At 50.0% G+C, this 18,313-nt stretch overlaps 1 protein-coding gene across 2 annotated transcripts in view; it reads left to right on the forward strand.

Moving 5' to 3' along the window:
- Window positions 1–18,313, forward strand: part of LOC140403869 (protein FAM234B-like) — a 177,079-nt gene that overhangs the window by 16,549 nt on the left and 142,217 nt on the right. For both annotated transcript variants that reach the window (XM_072492079.1, XM_072492081.1), the window contains exons 3-5: window positions 1,986–2,102; window positions 5,163–5,351; window positions 17,639–17,769. In XM_072492079.1, coding sequence (XP_072348180.1) covers window positions 1,986–2,102; window positions 5,163–5,351; window positions 17,639–17,769 — 437 coding nt within the window. The remainder of the gene's footprint in view (window positions 1–1,985; window positions 2,103–5,162; window positions 5,352–17,638; window positions 17,770–18,313) is intronic.

Consider the following 18,313-nt stretch of genomic DNA (forward strand, 5'->3'; position numbering starts at 1 on the left):
CAGCCGTCCAATCGAATTGACTTCCTCCAAAGTTGGTTCCCTTTTTTTTGGACTTTTAAAAATATATTTAAAGTACCCAATTCATTTTTTTTTCCCAATTAAGGGGAAATTCTACGTGGCCAATCCACCTATCCTGCAATCTTTGGGTTGTGGAGGTGAGACCCACGTAGACACTGAGACTGTGCAAACTCCGCAAAGACAGTGACCCGGGGCCGGGATCAAACCCGGGTCCTCAGCGCCGTGAGGCAGCAGTGCTAACCACTGTTCCACCATGTTGCACTCAAAGCTGGTTCCTAAAATTCACCCGGTGGTGACGGGGCTGTTTTCTCCTCTCCAAAATACAAAAGCTGGAGCACACTGTCCTGACTAGCAGGCAGACTCAGCTTTCAGTCCACTGCTTTTAGGCACATTCCGATTCTGGGTCCAGGGACCAAAAATAAATGGGAACAAAGGGAAATCAAAAGGAAGAACTCTAACAACAGCACCTTGCTTATTCAATGACAATGTACATTTACATAGCATCTTTCACGCCAAGATGTTTCACAGGCAGCCAATCATACAAAAATTGATATCGAGTCACAATATTTATCAAGACAAGAAAGGGGTAAGTTTTAAGGAGCATCTGAAAGAAGAAGAATCGAGGAAGGCAACCAGGTTTAAGGAGGGAATTCTAAATCTTAAGACCTCGGCAGCTGAGAGCATGGCCACTCATGTTGGAGCAGAAGCAATCGGAGAAGCATAATTGGAGGGGCACAGATATCTTGCAGGGTTGTAGGGCTGGGGAAGGTTACAGAGAGGGTCGAGGCCCTGAAACAATTTAAATATGACATCCACTGCCCCCCCTCGTTAACTCGACTAGTTGCATCCCCCAAGAATTCCAGTAGATTTGTCAAGCCTGATTTCCCTTTTGTAAATCCATGCCGATCCTGCCACTGCTTTCCAAGTGCTCTGCTATTAAATCTTTCCCCACGACTGACGTCAGGCCTGTTTTCTCTCTTCTTCCCTTTTTAATAAGTGGAGTTACATTAGCTACCCTCCAATCTCCGGCAACTGTTCCAGAGTCTATAGATTCTTAGAAGATGACCACCAATGCATCCACTATTTCTAGAGCCTCTTCCTTAAATACTCTGGAATGTAGATTATCAGGCCTGGAGATTTATCAGCCTTCAATCCCATCAATTTCCCCAAAACCATTTCCCTACTAATACTGATTTCCTTCAGTTCCTCCCTCTTACTAAACCCTGTGTTCCCCAACATTTCTGGTATGTTATTTGTGCCCTCTGAGAAGGCAGAACCAAAGTGTGTATTCAATTGGACTGTCATTTCTTTGTTCCCCATTATAAATTCCCCGTTATAAATATTACACGTCCCTGGTTGTCTTGATATTTTGGTTCTGAATTGCTGCTGGAAAATAGATTTGGCCTTCTGCTGGTGTCATTGGGAGGGTGGAGTTCATGAGAGACTGGGGGAAACACGAGGGAGGGCGAGACTTGGGAGAAACATCAGAGATGAAAGGGATATTGGGACCAAGGCAAGCAGATGGAGTTTGGGCCGCAAATTAGCCATGATCTCATGAAATGGTGGACTAGGATCCAGGGGCTGTGGCCTACTTAACTGTTCCAATGGAGCCAGCAGAATCACTGAGAAACTTGGGAGACACCAGGGAGAGAGTCCTGCCTGCTGCCTGCTCAAATTTTGAACCACACCAATATCATCCCTCAAATCTTTTGAATTGTAAAGGACAGATCTCCCTATCTCTCATCCAGAGGAGACTGTATCTGCAGCAGGTGACTGAGAGGTGGTCACCGTTACGTAAGAACAAGGGATTTGTATAAACTGACGGAAAAGCCCAAAAGATTTAACCATCTTTAAATGAATCAGCCCCGTGGGCTAAGAGGCCGTTGCTCATTCTGGGCTCTTTCCTGTGTTACTGTGTCTCTCCAACAATCCTTCCTATTCATCCCGGGCTTCTTTCTTTCCCACAGGTTTCCCTCCTGTGATAACCCTTTGGGATGTCAATGATGATCAAGTTTCTGATGTGATTGTTTCGTTCAGTTCCACTGGGAAAACACGGGACCAGAGAGGCGGCCTCCGACTACAAGGTAATGTAGGGACGGATGGAGCATTTGCTGCAGGCCTGGCAGCATCCGGACATTCCGGAACATTCACCTTCACTCCATCAATTCAAATTACGTCACCATTTATAACATGCACTGGACATAATAACCTCGTAAAGCAGATAACACCGTACCAGGCCGGGGCCCAAAGCCAACACAATCCTACATTTTAATCCATTCCTTTTCTGAGGGCTCGTTCTTGCTGGGTTACAGATGTGAATACTCTGGTTTCAGCTTTCTCTAAGGAATTTCCCAGGTGTGCCTTCCAATATCTCAAAGACTCCATTCCCTCCCGGTGTGTCTCCCAGTGATCTCCCACTAGTTTGCTCAGAAAGGCAATACAACTCCAACTAAATACTGCGAAGACCGAACCATTGTCTTAGGTCCGTGCAACAATCTCTTGTTCCCCAGCCATCATTTCCATCATTGGCAAGCAACAGCGTGAAGCTGAGCTGGACCATTTGCTCCATTGCTGTTCTGCTTGACCCATAAGATCACCTACTTCTACTTCTGTAACATTGCCCAACTGCACCCTAGCCTCAGCTCAGCCTCTCCTCAAACCCTCATCCGTGCATTTATTGCCTCGAGACTTGGCTGCTCCAGTGGTCTCCTGGCCGGCTTCCCATCTTCCAACCGACTTAAACCTGCATTCACTCAAAACCCAAGTCCCCATGTCCCAACTCGCACCAAGTCTGATTCATCCATCACCCCCAGGCTTACTTTGGCTCTTGTCGGACGATGCCTCTTTAATAACTTGAGGAAGCCAGCAGTAGTGGAAGAAGGATTTACTAAACTATGTACAATCTCTGCCCATGGCAGTACCTCTCTCCCAATCCAGTCCTTGTTGGAACAACCAACAATTGCGTCCCCTTCTTGGGCTGGCTTTTAACGAGCTCCAGCCCGGGTGGAGTCCGCCCCCTACCTGGGAACCCCGTCATCTACGAGTCCCATGGGGAGATCAACAATGGTTTTCCCCATGGTTCTTGGGGGTTGTGACACTCAATTTTAAAATTGTCACCTCGGTTTACAAATCTCGCCCCGGTGTTCCCTTTTCTGTAGTTTCCAGCAGCCCTACAAGACCTCAGGGTGTCTGCGCTCTTCCAGTTCTGCCCTCATGCACATCCCCAATTTTAATTGCTCTCATTGATGGATGTTCCTCCAGCAGTCTAGGCCCCTATGCTTTGGAACTCCCTCCCTCAAACCTAAAAACACTTGTCTCTCTACCCCTCTCGTCCCCTTAAAGCCCATCTCTTTGACAAAGCTTTTCATCATCTATCCTGTTATCTCCCTCTGCGGTGGTTGTACTGATGATGTTCTTGTGAAGTACCTTGGGCATTTAGCTCCACTAAAGGCATTAGATAAATACAAGTTGTTGTTGCAAAGGCACATGTTACTGGGATTGGTTTAATGACCGTGACACAAATGGAACTTGGCTTTTATTTCCAAGGGAATGGAATACAAAAATAGGGACGTTCTGCTAAAACTATACAAGGCATCAGTTAGACCACACCTGGAATACTGTGAACAGATTGGTCCCCTTATCTAAGGGGAGGAAGTCCAGAGAAGATTCACAAAGTTGATCCTGGGTATTGGGATTTTCTTATGAGAAGAGGTTGAGTGGGTTGGGCCTGTGCTCATTGAAGTTTAGAAGGATGAGAGGCAGCCTTATTGAGACATATCGGATTCTCAGGGGGTTTGACAGGGTCGATTCTGAGAGGTTGTTTCCTCTTGTGGGGAGTCTAGGACCAGAGGGCAGAATCTCAGAGTAAGGGGGTCGTCCATTGAAGACCGGGATGAAGAGGAATTTCTTCTCTCGGAGGGAAGTGAATCTGGAATTCTTTACCGCAGAGAGCTGTAGAGGCTGGGTCGAATGTTCAAGGCTGAGATAGACAATGTTTTAATCAGTAAGGGAATCAAGGGGATAAGGTGGGAAAGTGGAGTTAAGGACTATATCAGATCAGCCATGATCTCATTAAATGGCGGAGAGGATTCGATGGGCCTTGGCCTATTTCTGCTCCTACGCCTTATGGTCTTATGACCAATTGACCAGTCAAATCACATCTTTAAGTTGAAGACCGAACTGGGATTAGTAAGACAACAATAAGGCGACATGACTGTGTGAAGGACTGAGTTGAGCCAAAAGGTTAAATGAGCTTGAATACTGCGGTCAAAAGCAGTGGAAGGCCCCTCGTGACACATGAAGCGGGACAAATTAGCAAAATATACACATTGAAATATACCGAAGGAACCTTCTTTACATGAAAAGAGTTAAATGTTAGGAAGAATGTTTTTAAAATTCTTATTCATTTTTGGGATGTGAGTATTGTGTCCGGACCAGCTTTTATTGTCCGTCCCTAATTGCCCTTGCAAAGTTGTCAGTGAGCCCTCCACTAATTGAAATCAGCTTCCAGAGGAGCTTTGACAGAGACTGACACCTGTCTGGTAATAGGAGCTGAGCAGGGATCTGTCTGTGCGGTGGAGACACCTGACGCGCATCTCAGGGCGGAGAGTAGCCAAGCATCCAGGTTTCCCACTCATGATGGCTCCCGCTGGATAATAATAATCTTTATTGTCACAAGTAGGCTTACATTAACACTGCAATGATGTTACTGTGAACATCCCCTAGTCGCCACACTCCGGCCGGCGCCTGTTCGGGTATACTGAGGGAGAATTCAGAATGTCCAATCCACCTAACAGCACGTCTTTCGGGACTTGTGGGAGGAAACCGGAGCATCCGGAGGAAACCCACAGAGACACAGTGAGAACGTGCAGACAACGTATAGACAGTGACCCAAGCTGGGAATCAAACCTGTGCCCCCCTCCTGAGGAACAACAACCTGTGAGAGCTTGTTATGCAGGCTGACACCTGATCAATGGCAATTCGGAGGAGAGGGACCAGCAGTGAGGGTGGGCCAGAGATGTTGGGAAGCTGGCTGAACGGTAGACCATGTAAATGACGGGGGGGGGGGGGGGGGGGGGGGGGGGGGGGAGCTGACGATATGGTAGAACGTTGGATTCATTGACTTCCCTTTGCTCTTCTTGCAGCGACACTGAAACTTCACGTCTCGGTGGCAGTGTTATCTGGGGTTGACGGCAGCGTTCTGTGGACATCCCCAGCCCCGGAGCGACTGAAGTTCATCCAGTGCGGGATCGGCTACGTGGATGGAGGGCCCGGTTCTGTCTGCCTACTGGTTGGAATCAATCACATGTTAAAGGCCGTTAACAGCAGCTCGGGTACGCAGACCCTCAGCAGTACCACCCCCAGGACCATTTGATATCTCTGCATCATAAGGGGTTTCCATCAGGGTGAGGCTGGTTGTGCAGTTCACCAGCACACAGCTGGGGCAAAGTGTTATTTGTTTATTTATTTTCTAACTATAGAGTACCCAATCAAGGGGCAATTTAGTGTGGCCTACCAACCGAGCGTGCACATCTTTAGGATTGTGGGGGTCAGACCGATGCACACAGGGAGAATGTGCAAACTCCACACGGACAGTGACCAGGGGCCGGGATGGAACCCGGGTCCTCAGCGCCGTGAGGCAGCAGTGCTAACCATAGCGCCACCGTGTTCCCCGAAGCATAGTTATAGACCACAGTTTGCTATGTCTCTCTGCCAGGAGCCGGTGAACAGATCACTCTCTCTGTCACAGGGCCCTGTGTACAGAGCACTCTCTCTGTGACAGGACCCTGTGTACAGAGCTCTCTCTGTGACAGGACCCTGTGTACAGAGCACTCTCTCTGTGACAGGACACTGTGTACAGAGCACTCTCTGTGACAGGACCCTGTGTACAGAGCACTCTCTCTGTGACAGGACCCTGTGTACAGAGCACTCTCTCTGTGACAGGACCCTGTGTAGAGAGCACTCTCTCTGTGACAGGACCCTGTGTACAGAGCACTCTCTCTGTGACAGACCCTGTGTACAGAGCACTCTGTGACAGACCCTGTGTACAGAGCACCCTCTCTGTGACAGCACACTGTGTACAGAGCATTCTCTCTGTGACAGGACCCTGTGTACAGAGCACTCTCTCTGTGACAGACCCTGTGTACAGAGCACTCTCTCTGTGACAGGACCCTGTGTACAGAGCACTCTCTGTGTGACAGGACACGGTGCACAGAGCACTCTCTCTGTGTCAGGGCCCTGTGTACAGAGCACTCTCTCTGTGACAGGTTCCTGTGTACAAAGCACGCTCTCTGTGACAGGACCCTGTGTACTGAGCACTCTCTCTGTGACAGGACCCTGTGTACAGAGCACGCTCTCTGTGACAGGACCCTGTGTACTGAGCACTCTCTCTGTGTGACAGACCCTGTGTACAGAGCTCTCTCTTTGTGACAGGACACTGTGTACAGAGCACTCTCTCTCTGTAACAGGGCCCTGTGTACAGAGCACTCTCTCTCTGTAACAGGGCCCTGTGTACAGAGCACTCTCTCTGTAACAGGGCCCTGTGTACAGAGCTCTCTCTCTGTAACAGGACAGTGTGTACAGAGCACTCTCTCTCTGTAACAGGGCCCTGTGTACAGAGCACTCTCTCTCTGTAACAGGGCCCTGTGTACAGAGCACTCTCTCACTGTAACAGGGCCCTGTGTACAGAGCTCTCTCTCTGTAACAGGACAGTGTGTACAAAGCACTCTCTCTGTAACAGGGCCCTGTGTACAGAGCTCTCTCTCTGTAACAGGGCCCTGTGTACAGAGCACTCTCTGTGTAACAGGACTCTTGTGAACAGAGCACTCTCTGTAACAGGACCCTGTGTACAGAGCACTCTCTCTGTAACAGGACCCTGTGTACAGAGCACTCTCTCTGTAACAGGACCCTGTGTACAGAGCATTCTCTCTGTGACAGGGCCCTGTGTACAGAGCATTCTCTCTGTGACAGGGCCCTGTGTACAGAGCACTCTCTCTGTAACAGGGCCCTGTATACAGAGCACTCTCTCTGTGACAGGACCCTGTGTACAGAGCACTCTCTCTCTGTAACAGGGCCCTGTGTACAGAGCACTCTCTCTGTAACAGGGCCCTGTGTACAGAGCACTCTCTGTGTGACAGGACACGGTGCACAGAGCACTCTCTCTGTGTCAAGGCCCTGTGTACAGAGCACTCTCTCTCTAACAGGGCCCTGTGTACAGAGCACTCTCTCTGTAACAGGACACGGTGTACAGAGCACTCTCTCTGTAACAGGGCCCTGTGTACTGAGCACTCTCTCTGTGACAGGACCCTGTGTACAAAGCACGCTCTCTGTGACAGGACACTGTGTACTGAGCACTCTCTCTGTGTGACAGACCCTGTGTACAGAGTTCTCTCTCTGTGACAGGACCCTGTGTACAGAGCACGCTCTCTGTAACAGGACCCTGTGTACTGAGCACTCTCTCTGTGTGACAGACCCTGTGTACAGAGCTCTCTCTTTGTGACAGGACACTGTGAACAGAGCACTCTCTGTAACAGGACCTTGTGAACAGAGCGCTCTCTCTGTGACAGGACCCAGTGTACAGAGCACTCTCTCTGTGACAGGACCCTGTGGACAGAGCACTCTCTCTGTAACAGGACAGTGTGTACAGAGCACTCTCTCTGTAACAGGACCCTGTGTACAGAGCACTCTCTCTGTGACAGGACCCTGTGGACAGAGCACTCTCACTGCAACAGGACAGTGTGTACAGAGCACTCTCTCTGTAACAGGACCCTGTGTACAGAGCACTCTCTCTGTAACAGAACCCTGTGTACAGAGCACTCTCTCTGTGTGACAGACCCTGTGTACTGAGCACTCTCTCTGTGACAGGACCCTGTGTACAGAGCACACTCTCTGTGACAGGACCCTGTGTACAGAGCATTCTCTCTGTGACAGGACACTGTGTACAGAGCACTCTCTCTGTGACAGGACACTGCACAGAGCACTCTCTCTGTGACAGGACACTGCACAGAGCACTCTCTCTGTGACAGGACCCTGTGTACAGAGCACTCTCTCTATGACAGGACCCTGTGTACAGAGCTCTCTCTCTGTGAAAGGACCCTGTGTACTGAGCACTCTCTCTGTGACAGGACACTGTGTACAGAGCATTCTCTCTGTGACAGGACACTGTGTACAGAGCATTTTCTCTGTGACAGGACACTGTGTACAGAGCATTCTCTCTGTGACAGGACACTGTGTACAGAGCATTCTCTCTGTAACAGGGCCCTGTGTACAGAGCACTCTCTGTCTGACCGGACCCTGTGTACAGAGCATTCTCTCTGTAACAGGGCCCTGTGTAGAGAGCTCTCTCTCTCTGACGGGACCCTGTGTACAGAGCACTCTCTCTGTAACAGGGCCCTGTGTACAGAGCTCTCTCTCTGTGACAGGGCCCTGTGTACAGAGCACTCTCTCTGTGACAGGACCCTGTGTACTGAGCACTCTCTCTGTGTGACAGACCCTGTGGACAGAGTTCTCTCTCTGTGACCGGACCCTGTGTACAGAGCACTCTCTCTGTGACAGGGCCCTGTGTACAGAGCACTCTCTCTGTGATAGGACCCTGTGTACACAGCTCTCTCTCTGTAACAGGGCCCTGTGTACAGAGCTCTCTCTCTGTGACAGTACCCTGTAGACAGAGCTCTCTCTCTGTGACAGGAGACTGTGTACAGAGCACTCTCTCTGTTACAGGGCCCTGTGTACAGAGCATTCTCTCTGTAACAGGACCTTGTGTGCAGAGCTCTCTCTCTGTAACAGGGCCCTGTGTACAGAGCATTCTCTCTGTAACAGGACCCTGTGTACAGAGCTCTCTCTCTGTAACAGGACAGTGTGTACAGAGCATTCTCTCTGTGACAGGACCCTGTGTACAGAGCACTCTCTCTGTAACAGGGCCCTGTGTACAGAGCACTCTCTCTGTAACAGGGCCCTGTGTACAGAGCACTCTCTCTGTAACAGGGCCCTGTGTACAGAGCACTCTCTCTGTAACAGGGCCCTGTGTACAGAGCACTCTCTCTGTAACAGGGCCCTGTGTACAGAGCACTCTCTATGTGACAAGACCCTGTAGACTGAGCACTCTCTGTGTGACAGGACCCAGTGGACAGAGCTCTCTCTCTGTGACAGGGCCCTGTGTACAGAGCACTCTCTCTGTGACAGGGCCCTGTGTACAGAGCACTCTCTCTGTGATAGGACACTGTGTACAGAGCATTCTCTCTGTGACAGGACACTGTGTACAGAGCACTCTCTCTGTAACAGGGCCCTGTGTACATAGCTCTCTCTCTGTGACAGGGCCCTGTGTACAGAGCTCTCTCTCTGTGACAGGGCCCTGTGTACAGAGCACTCTCTCTGTGACAGGACCCTGTGGACAGAGCACTCTCTGTGTGACAGGACACGGTGTACAGAGCACTCTCTCTGTGTCAGGGCCCTGTGTACAGAGCACTCTCTCTGTGACAGGACCCTGTGCACAGAGCACTCTCTCTGTGACACGACACTGTGTACAGAGCATTCTCTCTGTAACAGGGCCCTGGGTACAGAGCACTCTCTCTGTGACACGGCCCTGTGTACACAGCGTTCTCTCTGTGACAGGGCCCTATGTACAGAGCGCACTCTGTGACACGGCCCTGTGTACACAGCGTTCTCTCTGTGACAGGGCCCTGTGTACAGAGCACTCTCTCTGTGACACGACACTGTGTACAGAGCATTCACTCTGTGACAGGACCCTGTGTACAGAGCATTCTCTCTGTAACAGGGCCCTGTGTACAGAGCTCTCTCTCTGTGACAGTACCCTGTGGACAGAGCACTCTCTCTGTGACAGGAGACTGTGTACAGAGCACTCTCTCTGTGACAGGACCCTGTGTACAGAGCATTCTCTCTGTAACAGGGCCCTGTGTACAGAGCACTCTCTGTCTGACAGGACCCTGTGTACAGAGCATTCTCTCTGTAACAGGGCCCTGTGTACAGAGCTCTCTCTCTGTGACAGTACCCTGTGGACAGAGCACTCTCTCTGTGACAGGAGACTGTGTACAGAGCACTCTCTCTGTAACAGGGCCCTGTGTACAGAGCAATCCCTCTGTAACAGGGCCCTGTGTACAGAGCACTCTCTCTGTGACACGGCCCTGTGTACACAGCGTTCTCTCTGTGACAGGGCCCTGTGTACACAGCGTTCTCTCTGTGACAGGGCCCTGTGTACAGAGCACTCTCTCTGTGACACAACACTGTGTACAGAGCATTCTCTCTGTGACAGGACCCTGTGTACTGAGCACTCTCTCTGTGTGACAGACCCTGTGTACATCGTTCTCTCTCTGTGACAGGACCCTGCGTACAGAGCACTCTCTCTCTGTACCAGGGCCCTGTGTACAGAGCACTCTCTCTCTGTAACAGGGCCCTGTGTACTGAGCACTCTCTGTGTGACAGGGCCCTGTGCACAGAGCACTCTCTCTCTGTGACAGGACCCTGTGTACAGAGCACTCTCTCTGTGACAGCACACTGTGTACAGAGCACTCTCTCTGTGACAGGACCCTGTGTACAGAGCACTCTCTCTGTGACAGCACACTGTGTACAGAGCACTCTCTCTGTGACAGCACACTGTGTACAGAGCACTCTCTCTGTGACAGGACACTGTGTACAGAGCACTCTCTGTGACAGGACACTGCACAGAACACTCTCTCTGTGACAGGACACTGCACAGAGCATTCTCTCTGTGACAGGACCCTGTGTACAGAGCTCTCTCTCTGTGACAGGACCCTGTGTACAGAGCACTCTCTCTGTGACAGGACACTGTGTACAGAGCACTCTCTCTGTGACAGGACACTGCACAGAGCACTCTCTCTGTGACAGGACCCTGTGTACAGAGCACTCTGTCTGTGACAGGACACTCTGTACAGAGCACTCTCTCTGTGACAGGACACTTTGTGTACAGAGCACTCTCTGTGACAGGACAGTGTGCACAGAGCACTCTCTCTGTGACAGGACAGTGTGCACAGAGCATTCTCTCTGTGACAGCACACTGTGTACAGAGCATTCTCTCTGTGACAGGGCCCTTTGTACAGAGCACTCTCTCTGTGACAGGACACTGTGTACAGAGCATTCTCTCTGTGACAGCACATTGTGTACAGAGCATTCTCTCTGTAACAGGGCCCTGTGTACAGAGCACTCTCTCTGTAACAGGGCCCTTTGTACAGAGCACTCTCTCTGTGACAGGAGACTGTGTACAGAGCACTCTCTTTGTAACAGGGCCCTGCGTACCGAGCATTCTCTCTGTAACAGGGCCCTGTGTACAGAGCACTCTCTCTGTAACAGGGCCCTGTGTACAGAGCATTGTCTCTGTGACAGGTCCCTGTGGACAGAGCACTCTCTGTGTGACTGGACCCTGTGGACAGAGCATTCTCTCTGTAACAGGGCCCTGTGTACAGAGCACTCTCTCTGTGACACGGCCCTGTGTACACAGCGTTCTCTCTATGACGGGGCCCTGTGTACAGAGCACTCTCTGTAACAGGGCCCTCTGTACAGAGTTCTCTCTCTGTGACAGGACACACTGTGCAGAGCACTCTCTCTCTGTGACAGGACACTGTATACAGAGCACGCTCTCTGTAACAGGTCCCTGTGTACAGAGCACTCTCTCTGTGACAGGACACTGTGTACAGAGCACTCTCTCTCTGTAACAGGGCCCTGTGTACAGAGCACTCACTCTCTGTAACAGGGCCCTGTGTACAGAGCTCTCTCTCTGTAACAGGGCCCTGTGAACAGAGCACTCTCTGTAACAGGACCCTGTGAACAGAGCACTCTCTCTGTAACAGGACCCTGTGAACAGAGCGCTCTCTCTGTGACAGGACCCTGTGTACTGAGCACTCTCTCTGTGACAGGACCCTGTGGACAGAGCACTCTCTGTAACAGGACAGTGTGTACAGAGCACTCTCTCTGTAATAGGACCCTGTGTACAGAGCACTCTCTCTGTGACAGGACACTGTGCAGAGCACTCTCTGTGTGTGACAGACCCTGGTTTGCACGGAGTGCTGAATTTGGTGCATTTTGAGTGCTACAGTAATAGTTTGGTGACCGAGGGAGTATAAGGCTTCATTTTTATCTGAAGTTTAGTCTTTCTTTTATTTAGTTAATTAACTTAAAAGTTGCTGTTTGGTTTAGAAGAAGGTGAATTTTCAATCAGCTTTAAACAAGGTTCTACTTGTAGGCACTTGCAGCTGGAGCTTGTTAATTAGTTAATTGGATTAGGCCAGTTTTCAGAGGCTAGATTCACAGTATAAAAGTAATCCCCTACAGTGCAGACTTTGTTTGCCCTGAGTGCTGAATTTGGTGCACTTTGAGTGCAATAGTGAGAGTTTGGTGACCGAGGGAGTGCTGAATTTGGTGCATTTGAATGCTGTAGTAAGAGTTTGGTGACCGAGGGAGTTAGGTGAGGAGGGAGTAAGGTTCTCCTTTCATTTTGTTTCCGACATTTCCGCAAAGAGTGAGAAGAGAGCCAGGAGTTTACAGAAAGTGTAGCTGACTGGGAGCAGAGTCGGAGGGCGGAGATCTAGTTAGTCCACAGGGCAGCTATATTCTGTCAGGTAAGAGGGGATGGAGGCTAGGCCAGTTGCATGCTCCTCCTGTAGGATGTGGGTGGTGAGGGATACCACCGGTGTCCCCGCTGACTATACCTGCGGGAAGTGCACCCAACTTCAGCTCCTCAAAGACCGTGTTAGGGAACTGGAGCTGAAGATGGATGAACTTCGGATCATCCGGGAGGCAGAGGTGGTGATTGAGAAGAGTTACAGGGAGGTAACCACACCCAAGGTACAGGACAAGAATAGCTGGGTTACAGTTAAGGGGGAAAAAAACAAACAGGCAGACAGTGCAGGGATCCCTCGTGGCCGTTCCCCTTCAAAACAAGTATACCGTTTTGGATGCTGTTGGGGGGGATGACCTACCGGGGGAAGGCCCTAGCGGCCAGGTCTCTTGGCACTGAGTCTGGCTCTGGGGCTCAGAAGGGAAGGGGGGAGAATAGAAAAGCAATAGTTGTAGGAGATTCAATGGTTAGGGGAATAGATAGGAGATTCTGTGGTCACGAGCGAGACTCCCGGAAGGTATGTTGCCTCCCGGGTGCCAGGGTCAGGGATGTCTCGTATCGTGTCTTCAGGATCCTTAAGGGGGAGGGGGAGCAGCCAGAAGTCGTGGTGCACATTGGTACCAACGACATAGGTAGGAAAAGGGGTGTGAAGGTAATAAACAAGAACATAGAACATAGAACATACAGCACAGAAGGAGGCCATTCGGCCCATCGAGTCTGCACCGACCCACTGAATCCCTCACTTCCACCCTACCCCCGTAACCCAATAACCCCTCCTAACCTTTTTGGACACTAAGGGCAATTTAGCTTGGCCACTCCACCTAACCTGTACGTCTTTGGACTATGGGAGGAAACCGGAGCACCCGGAGGAAACCCACGCAGACACGGGGAGAACGTGCAGACTCCGCACAGACAGTGTCCCAGCGGGGAATCGAACCTGGGACCCTGGCGCTGTGAAGCCACAGTGCTAGCCACTGTGCTACCGTGCTGCCCTTTAAGCCCGCACCCTATCCCCGTGACCCAATAACCCCTCCTAACCTTTTTGGACACTAAGGGCAATTTAGCATGGCCAGACCACCTAACCTGCACGTCTTTGGACTGTGGGAGGAAACCGGAGCACCCGGAGGAAACCCACGCAGACACGGGGAGAACGTGCAGACTCCGCACAGACAGTGACCCAGTGGGGAATCGAACCTGGTTTGTTGCCGGCGCCACGTGATAGCGAGGCTAGGAATAGGGAGAGAGTGCAGCTGAACACGTGGTTGCAGTAATGGTGTAGGAGGGAGGGCTTCAGGTATTTGGATAATTGGAGCACATTCTGGGGCAGGTGGGACCTGTACAAGCAGGACGGGTTGCATCTGAACCAGAGGGCCACCAATATCCTGGGAGGAAGGTTTTCGAGTACTCTTCGGGAGGGTTTAAACTAATTTGGCAGGGGAATGGGAACCGGATTTGTAGTCCAGCAACTAAGGTAGCCGATATTCAGGACGCCAAAGCGTGTAATGAGGCAGTGGGGAAGGGAACACTGACAAAGGAGAGTACTTGCAGGCACGGAGATGGGTTGAAGTGTGTATACTTCAACGCAAGAAGTATCAGGAATAAGGTGGGTGAACTTAAGGCATGGATCGGTACTTGGGACTACGATGTGGTGGCCATCACGGAAACTTGGATAGAAGAGGGGCAGAAATGGTTGTTGGAGGTCCCTGGTTATAGATGTTTCAATAAGATTAGGGGTGGTAAAAGAGGTGGGGGGGTGACATTGTTAATTAGAGATAGTATAACAGCTGCAGAAAGGCAGTTCGAGGAGTATCACCCTATTGAGGTAGTATGGGTTGAAGTCAGAAATAGGAAAGGAGCAGTCACCTTGTTAGGAGTTTTCTATAGGCCGCCCAATAGTAGCAGAGATGTGGATGAACAGATTGGGAAACAGATTTTGGAAAGGTGCAGAAGTCACAGGGTAGTAGTCATGGGTGACTTTAACTTCCCAAATATTGAGTGGAAACTCTTGAGATCAAATAGTTTGGATGGGGTGGTGTTTGTGCAGTGTGTCCAGGAAGCTTTTCTAACACAGTATGTAGATTGTCCGACCAGAGGAGGGGCAATATTGGATTTAGTACTTGGTAATGAACCAGGGCAAGTGATAGATTTGTTAGTGGGGGAGAATTTTGGAGATAGTGACCATAATTCTGTGACTTTCACTTTAGTAATGGAGAGGGATAGGTGCGTGCAACAGGGCAAGGTTTACAATTGGGGGAAGGGTAAATACGATGTTGTCAGACAAGAATTGAAGTGCATAAGTTGGGAACATAGGCTGTCAGGGAAGGACACAAGTGAAATGTGGAACTTGTTCAAGGAAAAGGTACTACGTGTCCTTGATATGTATGTCCCTGTCAGGCAGGGAAGAGATGGTCGAGTGAGGGAACCATGGTTGACAAGAGAGGTTGAATGTCTTGTTAAGAGGAAAAAGGAGACTTATGTAAGGCTGAGGAAACAAGGTTCAGACAGGGCATTGGAGGGATACAAGATAGCCAGGAGGGAACTGAAGAAGGGGATTAGGAGAGCTAAGAGAGGGCATGAACAATCTTTGGCAGGTAGGATCAAGGAAAGCCCCAAGGCCTTTTACACATATGTGAGAAATATGAGAATGACTAGAGCGAGGGTAGGTCCGATCAAGGACAGTAGCGGGAGATTGTGTATTGAGTCTGAAGAGATAGGAGAGGTCTTGAACGAGTACTTTTCTTCTGTATTTTCAAATGAGAGGGGCGATATTGTTGGAGAGGACAGTGTGAAACAGATTGGTAAGCTCGAGGAAATACTTGTTAGGAAGGAAGATGTGTTGGGCATTTTGAAAAACTTGAGGATAGACAAGTCCCCCGGGCCTGACGGGATATATCCAAGGATTCTATGGGAAGCAAGAGATGAAATTACAGAGCCGTTGGCAATGATCTTTTCGTCCTCACTGTCAACAGGGGTGGTACCAGGGGATTGGAGAGTGGCGAATGTCGTGCCCCTGTTCAAAAAAGGGACTAGAGATAACCCTGAGAATTACAGGCCAGTTAGTCTTACTTCGGTGGTAGGCAAAGTAATGGAAAGGGTACTGAAGGATAGTATTTCTGAGCATCTGGAAAGACACTGCTTGATTAGGGATAGTCAGCACGGATTTGTGAGGGGTAGGTCTTGCCTTACAAATCTTATTGAATTCTTTGAGGAGGTGACCAAGCATGTGGAAGAAGGTAAAGCAGTGGATGTAGTGTACATGGATTTTAGTAAGGCATTTGATAAAGTTCCCCATGGTAGGCTTCTGCAGAAAGTAAGGAGGCATGGGATAGTGGGAAATTTGGCCAGTTGGATAACGAAATGGCTAACCGATTGACGTCAGAGTGGTGGTGGATGGCAAATATTCAGCCTGGATCCCAGTTACCAGTGGCGTACCGCAGGGATCAGTTCTGGGTCCTCTGCTGTTTGTGATTTTCATTAATGACTTGGATGAGGGAGTTGAAGGGTGGGACAGTACATTTGCAGACGATACGAAGATTGGTGGAGTTGTGGATAGTAAGGAGGGCTGTTGTCGGCTGCAAAGAGACATAGATAGGATGCAGAGCTGGGCTGAGAAGTGGCAGATGGAGTTTAACCCTGAAAAGTGTGAGGTTGTCCATTTTGGTAGGACAAATATGAATGCGGAAAAAAGGGTTAAAGGTAGAGTTCTTGGCAATGTGGAGGAGCAGAGAGATCTTGGGGTCTATGTTCATACATCTTTGAAAGTTGCCACTCAAGTGGATAGAGCTGTGAAGAAGGCCTATGGTGTGCTCGCGTTCATTAACAGAGGGATTGAATTTAAGAGCCGTGAGGTGATGATGCAGCTGTACAAAACTTTGGTAAGGCCACATTTGGAGTACTGTGTACAGTTCTGGTCACCCCATTTTAGGAAGGATGTGGAAGCTTTGGAAAAGGTGCAAAGAAGATTTACCAGGATGTTACCTGGAATGGAGAGTAGGTCTTACGAGGAAAGGTTGAGGGTGCTAGGCCTTTTCTCATTAGAACGGAGAAGGATGAGGGGAGACTTGATAGAGGTTTATAAGATGATCAGGGGAATAGATAGAGTAGACAGTCAGAGACTTTTTCCCCGGGTGGAACAAACCATTGCAAGGGGACATAAATTGAAGGTGGAAGATATAGGAGGGATATCAGAGGTAGGTTCTTTACCCAGAGAGTAGTGGGGGCATGGAATGCACTGCCTGTGGAAGTAGTTGAGTCGGAAACATTAGGGACCTTCAAGCAGCTATTGGATAGGTACATGGATTACGGTAAAACGATATAGTGTAGATTTATTTGTTGTTAAGGGCAACACGGTAGCATTGTGGATAGCACAATTGCTTCACAGCTCCAGGGTCCCAGGTTCGATTCCGGCTTGGGTCACTGTCTGTGCGGAGTCTGCACGTCCTCCCCGTGTCTGCGTGGGTTTCCTCCGGGTGCTCCGATTTCCTCCCACAGTCCAAAGATGTGCAGGGTAGGTGGATTGGCCATGATAAATTGCCCTTAGTGTCCAAAATTGCCCTTGGTGTTGGGTGGACGTGTTGAGTTTGGGTAGGGTGCTCTTTCCAAGAGCCGATGCAGACTCGGGGCCGAATGGCCTCCTTCTGCACTGTAAATTCAATGATAATCTATGAGTAATCTAGGACAAAACTTCGGCACAACATTGTGGGCCGAAGGGCCTGTTCTGTGCTGTATTTTCTATGTTCTATGTTCTATGCACAGAGCACTCTCTCTGTGACAGGACCCTGTGTACAGAGCTCTCGCTCTGTAACAGGGCACGGTGTACAGAGCACTCTCTCTGTGACAGGACCCTGTGTACAGAGCACTCTCTCTGTAACTGGGCCCTGTGTACAGAGCACTCTCTCTGTGTGACAGACCCTGTGTACAGAGCACTCTCTCTGCGACAGGACCCTGTGTACAAAGCACTCAGTCTGTGATTGGACACTGTACAGAGCACTCTCTCTGTGGCAATTAACCACATTATTAATCATTATTTTTCAGGAAGTAGCCTGTGGGAAATGAAGAGCGTGTACCGATCCCATCAGACTCCAGCCGCCCCGGCAGTGCTCCTCCCTGATATGGATGGTGATGGATTTGCAGACATCCTGCTGGGAAGCAGACCATCTGTTCTGGTATGAACAAATCTATCCTTCGATAGGCAAAGCTCCCAGTGGAATAGCCACAGGGTGGCACCTTCCGTAGTGAGGGTGGCAACCGCCCTTTATGCTTAGTGTGTGCTGGCTTGGTTCAGTGGTGCTGCTTTTGCCTCTTTGAGTCAGAGGTTCAATCCCCATCCCAGGATTTGGACACATGGAGTAAATTTGTGTGTGGATTCTCCTACTGGCTTCCCTTCACTCCGGAAGCTGGAAATAAGCAAGTGAAAACCCTCAGTGGAAAGGTTGACCCTGTGATCTTTGCTGACAGTCACGAGCAGTAGTGAAAGTGTGCGTGATTGCCAGAGGTGCCATATTTTGGGTGCGATATTAAGCCGAGTTCTGGTGGACATTAAAGATCGGGTGACGAGGCAGAGCGCAGAGTCCTCCGGCAATCTGAGCCGGCATCCTTCCCTCAAATCAGAAAAGAACAGAATAGCTGCCAGTCACTTTGGTTGTTTGTGAGATCATGCGGTGCACACTTGAGCTGTTCCATCTCCCACACAACAACAGTGACTGCATT

This window comes from Scyliorhinus torazame, chromosome 29 (genome assembly GCF_047496885.1).
Source record: "Scyliorhinus torazame isolate Kashiwa2021f chromosome 29, sScyTor2.1, whole genome shotgun sequence".
In the NCBI taxonomy this organism is placed as follows: Eukaryota; Metazoa; Chordata; class Chondrichthyes; order Carcharhiniformes; family Scyliorhinidae; genus Scyliorhinus; species Scyliorhinus torazame.